The sequence below is a fragment of the Achroia grisella genome, unplaced genomic scaffold (genome assembly GCF_030625045.1).
Source record: "Achroia grisella isolate CSIRO2021 unplaced genomic scaffold, CSIRO_AGI_Agris_v1 utg413, whole genome shotgun sequence".
Lineage (NCBI taxonomy): Eukaryota > Metazoa > Arthropoda > Insecta > Lepidoptera > Pyralidae > Achroia > Achroia grisella.
The window spans coordinates 1,586,112-1,594,280 of NW_026712846.1; the positions used below are offsets into that span (position 1 = coordinate 1,586,112).

At 29.7% G+C, this 8,169-nt stretch overlaps 1 protein-coding gene across 1 annotated transcript; it reads left to right on the forward strand.

Moving 5' to 3' along the window:
- The first annotated feature begins 3,969 nt into the window (after positions 1-3,969).
- On the forward strand, positions 3,970-7,278 carry LOC131844799 (centrosomal protein 20-like). Its single transcript, XM_059193762.1, has 2 exons — positions 3,970-4,128; positions 6,918-7,278. The coding sequence occupies exons 1-2, from the start codon at positions 4,033-4,035 to the stop codon at positions 7,248-7,250; spliced, it is 429 nt and encodes a 142-aa protein (XP_059049745.1). The 5' UTR covers positions 3,970-4,032; the 3' UTR covers positions 7,251-7,278.
- The last annotated feature ends 891 nt before the right edge of the window (positions 7,279-8,169 follow it).

Below are 8,169 nucleotides of genomic sequence, written 5' to 3' on the forward strand. Positions count from 1 at the left end.
TTCTCCAAATGTCAATTCTCTCCATGTAAATACAAAGCATAGAGTCATATTGACCTAAATGTGTTACAAGATGTCATATATCCCGGTGCTTCTACATATCAGTATTGGACAATATACAACTGAGACTACCATATTGACAGCGTTGTGTGTACTTATTTTGAGTATAACTACAATATGTGTGTATTATGTATGAATAAAATTAATAACTTCATAAATAAAAATATTCTGCTTAGTTTTTAATAATTATTTTTTAATCATACGTTCCGCATAATAATTCAAATAGTTTTCTTCTCTTCACTACATAGTATAAAATAAAGTCGTTGTCACTGTCTGTCCGTCCCTATGTATGCTTAAATCTTTAAAACTACGCAACGGATTTTGAAGTCGGTTATTTTTAATAGATAGAGTGATTCAAGAGGAAGCTTTATATATATAATACATGTATATCGGTACGAAGCCGGGGCAAGTAGCTAGTTTATAATAAACAACAAAGCAGTAGTTTATTACATTAAAATAAAAGTATATTTATGTTCTTCGTGTGACATGATAAAGAAAAATATCATTACTTTTTTTTATTTTTAACATAAATATAATAAATGACTAAAATTCAATCGTCTATCTCGAAATACCTACAAACAAATTCGTGGCGGCACTGCTAACAATAGACTTGCCAAGATATTTGACGCCCATTGAATACGAAACTTAAATTGTGTTCGCCTTCATTAGGTTGCTAAGAAACAATAGATAAAAGGGCCCATTTAAAATAATTCTCCGATAAAATTGCTAACTTTTTATATTAAGGGGAGGTCAAACAATCTTTCATGTTCGAGCAGATACCTATTCAGAGGAACAAGAACGGTGCGCTTTATGAAAAGTTCGCTCCTTTTGAACTTTTGTTGGGAGACTCAGCCGTTTCGGACTCACTTAGCCGTTTTATGTCTTAGAAATATTCTTTTACATGGACATTTATTATAATAATTTTTAAATTCCTTTGAAGACTACACAATGTAAATTAGAAACCTTACACAAAATTCAATCATACAGAATTTCATGGAAATAATAATATTTTAATTTTTTTATAGATTTACAATTTTCTTCAAAAAAAGGTTAATAACGATAAAATGTTAAAATTTATTTATAAGTTACCCTTTTTTTATGTCTAACACAGTGAAGTGAACAGTGAATCAAGTCTGATGTTTCTATATAGTTACATAATTTAAGTGACTCAAGAAAAGAGAGTTCTTTGTCAATCAGCTATGTCCACCTATGTAATAATGGAACCAATGCGATAGTTAAGTTGTAATATAATTTTCTAGATTTAGTTTTTCCTAAACCCTAATTAACCAATTTCAGCGATTCACTTCTTCTTTGTTTTGGTCTATTATTTTAATTTAAATGAAAATTACGAAGGTAGCGGATAGCTAAATTCAAGTAAAGGTGTGGCAGAGTTATTGTATTTATAAAAGGAAACAACTATCTAATAAAAGTTCTTAATTAAAGTTTGCTCTTACTTGTTTAACTTAAGTAACTATATATTCTAAAAAGAATTACTATTTATTTATAGATAAAAAACAAAGAACAAGACCGGTGAAAATGTTGACTCTACATCTTAAACATATGTTAAATATTTAGCAATTTTCTGTACATGTTCAGAAGTCTTTAATATTAGTTTTATTGAAATTATAGTTTGTATAGGTACCTCAGTCTCACCTATTTTAGCCACTAAAAAGTTTACTTTGTAAGCTGTATTTATTTTATTGGAATAACCACGCATGAATGTCACATGTTAACGTGATGTCCGTAGTGATGTTCATGTATATAGGCGACGATTACCGTTTACCATCAGGTGGTCGTTAGCTACAGTGGGCTGTACCATTCATTACAAAAAAAGAGGTATAGGTACTATCATTAGCTTTTACCTGCGATGATTTTTATGTGCGCGTGACCTGGATATATTGTTTAATAGGAACAAAGTGAATTAGTAATTTGTATTAACAACATTTTTAATTAAAATGTAATGTTCATAATTTATTTAAAGATGCAACAGACAAGTTTCATGCTCATTCTTCTTGGCTGAATCTGCATTCAGAGAATGAGCGGTAAAATTAAGTTTATTTTAAGAATATTTCTATTCCATTGTAAATTGGCTTGGTTGTTTACTACTCCGACTTACATTCAAAAGATCGTGAAATTCAAATCTAGCTGATACCAAAAACAACTTTATGTGTCAATTTACATTTTTGACTGACTGTACTCATACTCACACTCTGTACTCATACGTAACATTAAAAAAATATTTATATATTTTTTTAAATATATTTATATTTTATTAATTAAACAATATAAAATAAAAGAAGTTTAATAACATGTAAAGACCATGCTAGTGAAAATACATCAATCAATGTTGCATTCGGGTGAGAGAAAAAAGGCATATTTCCGGGTAATTCGGTCTTGTAAGTATTGCTGTGGACTATTTATTAGACCTATACCTAAACAAGTAGTCGCCTAGTGGACCATAATTAATATAAATTAAAATTTTAAATATTATTAAGATTAGATTGCTAAAAGACTATACTTGTGTGTGTCAAATACAGATTAGTGTGTTTAATGTTTTTTTTTATTGATTTTATGTAATTTTTCTATGTTAATTTAAAAATAAAATATGTAATTCTGCATCTCTATCTAAATTATAAATGTGCGAAATTTTATTTCCTCGATCCGCACAATGTTTATTAAAACTCCCTTTTATAAAAATTGTGTACATAAAAAAAACATGTTTAATCCGAGCAACGGTATTAGTCTCGCCGCTTTCACATCAAGTGTTGCGTTCACTACGACCTACATTTACCTGTACCTCTGACTATCCCATCTGGTATAACATTCGTAAAAATATTATTGTCAGAAAATAACCTACTGATGTTGTATTGTCTACGTCAATTTATTACTTTAAATCGACGCCGTTTGGAGACCGATTTGATTTTGAAATATTGGTCGTTATCCCATTACGCCTGTACCACTCCGTTTTGGGGGAATCGTTCACGGCACGCGAGGGTTCCGTGCCGTTTTGCGATATAAAATTGTCTTACGATTTAACCTTCTATTACTGGAATTGAATCACTTAAGCTAGTCAATTTGTGTTTACTTTTATCGCGTTGCTAGGAATGGGTATATAACGTAAATTTATTTATATTTACATTACTGATGTCATAAATATAAAAGAGTAGAATTCTTCTTTAATTTTATTAATTTGCTTCTTATATTTTGGCTTTTTAAAATATCAAGTTATCGTTATGTAAGGAACAAGATGATGAGGTTGGAAGTAAAAACTATCTATGTATAAAAGGAAATAATTGTACTAAAATTTATGATCTCGATTATTTCGTACGTTTCCTTTTTTTTCTACGTCGCCGGTTGGATGTCCCTATACAATACAAATAGTTTTAAAACATACATACTATTACTGAATTACAAAACATCCATACAACGCCTTTTAATCAATGTTATATCATAAAAATAGCATAATATATAATAATTGCAATAATTTCCCCATTTGTAGAGGTGTGTTTTCCCATATTTTACTCTTTTGTTATGGATTTTATTTATGATGAAACATCAAATTACAAAAATAAATATATACTTTTTTAATGACAATTCACGTGAATTGAAAAGTATAAAATAAGTAAACGTAAAAAAACAACTAAAGCTAGCAGTTCTTGCTTGAAAAAAATATTTTTTTTATTAGGTATTTTACGGCCCTGGATATTTCCTTTCAGCCAAACAATTACATTCTATAAATACAAATCAGCTATTAATTACTAGGTACATCGAAAAAAATATTGCCAGTGACTGAAAATTGACCTACTAGCATATTTCGATTTATCTACTACTAAAACAGATAAAAACTATTTCATCAGGTTTCGCCTAAAATAACATTTCATTTAGTGTCTTTGTCACATTATTATGTCATTAACATATTTGACGCGTACCTAACCTAATTTAAAATTACATTATATTCTTAATTTCGATTATAAAATGTGCGACAATAGAATGAGCTCGGAAAGAGAGCTATTAGACGCTATAAAGGATCTTTTGAAGAAAAATGGCCACTTGAATAAATTACAAGCGGAGGTAATTAACTATTAATACCACTCGCCAATTGTTTTGAACCTTAATACGTATTTTTCGTATTTATAATTAAACTACCGATCCGTCCCGGTTTCGCACGGATGCATTAGAAATCTTTGAATTTCTTAACTTCTTCTATACTATAACATGCATGTATTATACATATAAACTTCCTCTTGAATTACTTTACGTATTACTGAAAACTGTATTAAAATTCGTTGAATAGTTTAAAACATCTAAGCAAACAGACAGCGGAAGCGACTTCATGATACATTATACACTATGTAAAAATATATACTTCTAATTTAAATTTATCCCGACTGCCGAATAAACGAAAGTATTATTTTCCAGTTAAGAAGACATTATTTTAGAAGTTTTATTTAAAAATATAGGGTATTTACACTAAGTCAAGTAATTAAGTAGACATATGCTTACTTTCATGTAAATTCAAATACTAGTGTCGTAGAACCCAAAGTCTTTCAGCTTGATATTGATGTAATAAAGAATATAATTATAATAATATATGAAACTTTAATTTAATGTCCTGACTTATAAATGGAAAAAAAATACCCATGTTTCAGGAGTCAATGTCTTCTCCTATATCATTGTATTTGTGAAAAAGGATTTATTTTTACTTTTTATAACAACATTACATTTCATAATAGAAGTTAGGTAAATATTTAATATTTTTTGTAGAAGTTGAAACCGCTAGTCTTTCAGAAATGTAAATATATTAGTTGTTGTTTCTTAGTAAATAACATGTAGTCTCGAGACCTTCTCTTGTCTTACTTAGTAATTATTAAGTAAACTCTGGTTCTATATAAATTATCAGACTTGAGAATCCGGTTGCGCATTAACCACAACCCACCAGCCGCACACTGAGCTCGTGATGGATGAAGCCTTATCTAATTTTAACTTTCTCCAAAATAGATGCTCTTGCGTCTGAGAACTCTAATTTTATTTTTAAACCAGAAAGGCGTTACACTTTGCACGAGTGTATTTATTGTAGAAATCGCTACTTTAAAGTAAAAATTGCTCTATGTATTAATGAGAAACTTCATATGATCTATTATTCCATTCATTTAGGTATATCTTTAAGTTAAATATCTTCTGTATAACCTTTAATAATTACTTGAATAATAAACATATACATATTATATATCATATGAAACTGGCTGGCAACAGACAAACTGCCTTGCTTCGGATGTTCCCCTCCGATCGAAACCCCGTCCAATTCAAAACAAGGATCGATATTACGACGGCCTGAGCCGAGGTTCGAATCCCTAGCGGTGCCCTCAAACTAAAGTCGTTTCTGTCAGGCGGGAGTTGGCGTTCTGCCGCACCATGCGGCCAGATGGTTCAATTCCTCCTATGATGCAATATATCTGTATTTACAAAAGAAAACAGTATTTCCATAAATGGTACAGAACCCATAACACAAGCATTGCTTAATAAACATAAATTGTTATATGTAAATGTATTGGTTATGCATGTGCAATTATAAACAAATAATACATTTTCTAGAACTTAAAGCTTATAGCAACTAATATGTACCTACGTAAGTACTATTTATAAAATACTGACTTTTATCTTGATAGAATTAGTATAGAAGAAAAAGATTGAGATAATCAGTATGTTGATGTTGATTATTTCAATATTTTACATCAGCAAAGTACCCGCGTATTAGTTATACACAAAATCAGTTGAATTGAAAATATCCTTACTTTTAAACCGTCGAAAATAAAAAAAAATCTATTGAGGTTGAAATGGGAAGTGATCCAACTTAGTAGCAACTTTATATTCGTAAGAGGCTGCATGGCCCTTTGATACTCTCAATTTACGCTTTGGCTAGTTGCCTACAAACAGCCAACTCTTACCGTTTATAGTTCTCAATTTATTTTCTTTCCTCAGAGAATCTGTTTTGAAATTCCCCACTGTTTTCAGAAAATGTGGTAATATAAAATTTTCTATTTATGAAACGAGTGTCAAGATTGTCTTAAGTGTGTGTGTGTTTTTTTTATTCACAAATAACTAAACGAAACCTAACGAAAAGCAGGCTTGGCACCAAAATAACCGTCACCTATTAACTTTCATTCATATTGCATGCATAATAATAATAAATCAAAAATATTTATTGCAACTACATAAATGCATATGTATATTTGTACATTATATTATATATTTATAAAAAGTATCGAAAAATTTTAAATACATGAATTTTTGAAATTATATTGAAAATCGTATCAAAATATGTTGGGTGGCTTACGAGAAATAAACTTAGACATAGAAAGCTAAAATTAACGTTATTGCTTTTTGCTTTTACTTACTATAAGATCAATATGGCATGATGTACTGCTATGATATATTTGGAATACAAAATACAATTATATTATTAATATAAAATTAGTTATTATCCGCTTGAAGGATTATTTTTCATAACTTTCCTTGTCTTATAATACCTATTGACTATACTTAACAACTTAATCTGTGAAAATTTTACAGAAATTACTTCAGTGATTTTTACGTGAAAGCTACACAAACAGGCAGTGTTAATTTAATCATGATTTTACAATTGTAATATTTCTAAAGATATATGAATAAAGTATATTTTCTATAGAAATAGAGTAGCCATTTTAATTTTTATCTCATCGTTCATTCTTTGATTTGTTCTTCTTACTTTCAAACTAAGATGAATACAGTTCGAAAAGGAATTTAAGTACGCCTTTGTAACCTCGATGAAATGGAACTAAAACGTAAAACCCGATCACTAGACAAAGCTTTTCAATTTACAGATGCGGGCAAAAGTAACAGAAGTTCTTCAAGAAAGACAAGTTCTGAACTCCGGTGACAGGAGGTCTGCCCCATCCCCGACTGAAGAGGTGCTCCTGGTCAATGAGCTAGTAAGAGAGTATTTGGAATGGAATGGGTACCTCTATACTGCATCGGTTATGGTTTCAGAGGCAGCGATGCCTAATGACAAGAAGAAGAGGTCCCAACTGTGCTCTGAGGTTGGAGTGAGAGATGACGAGAAATCATCCTCTCTCCCTTTACTTTCGAACATCGTAGCTGCATATACGGAACGTATTAAACGTAAAATAAACAAGTGTAAAAAGGATTTCAATTGATCATGCTAAACCTGATTTTTTTTTTATAAAATTCTCTATTGTTTTTGATAATAAAAAAAAATATATCATTTTATAAAATAACTAATGGCGTTTACATTCCTTATAAAAAATCACTCCTCTCTTTATAATACCTTTATAAAATTTTAGAAAATAATTATTAAGCCTGGTACTGCAGAGTCTAAATGTATTTTTAATTTGCGGGCCCTAATGTTGTTGAAAATACTGTCATTTTATTATTATACGTACATTTCGAAGTTATAATAAATTCTAAAATTTCTTAAAAGTCTGTAAAGCATGTTTTAGATTTTTATACATTCCGTTGTGTTTCATTATAATATCTACGCTGAACATATAATAAACTTTATAGAAAATTATGTTTAAAAAATAACTAACTTACATCATACTGCCTTGTCTGAATTAATGTACTTTCTTCTTGACTTTAACAAAAATAACTCGCGACTGCGTCGTATTTTTGCAAAGTTATGCTGGAATAAGAAACATAGCTCTCGCTTAAGATGGATAACGTCTTTTCTGCTTAGTTCAAGTAAAATAACACACGTCAGCTGTTATAACAAAGACTTAAACTGCTACCTATCTTATTATGGAGGAAAATAATATAAACAATAATATAACAAATATATACCTATTATATATGTTTGGCATCTAGATCTGTTAGTTATTACATAATCCTAGATTTCCAAGTTCGCTCAAAATGTATTACGGTACAGCTTAATGTTCACATATAGGTACTCGTATTTTCATGACATTTCAGATTGTAGCGTTATTGTAACAAGGTTTAATTTTCTGTATACATATTTGAGAAATTAAAATGAGGCTACACAATTCGATATTATACAAATACATGTCAGTTCAATTTAAAAATAAAAGGGCTCGCGTTACGAGTATAGAATTATACCCA

Excerpts from the sequence above, each read along its gene's own strand:
- LOC131844799 (XM_059193762.1), top strand. The coding sequence starts at position 4,033 with ATGTGCGACAATAGAATGAGCTCGGAAAGAGAGCTATTAGACGCTATA. Across the intron at positions 4,129-6,917 it reads TGAATAAATTACAAGCGGAG|ATGCGGGCAAAAGTAACAGA; the intron begins GTAATTAACTAT and ends TTCAATTTACAG.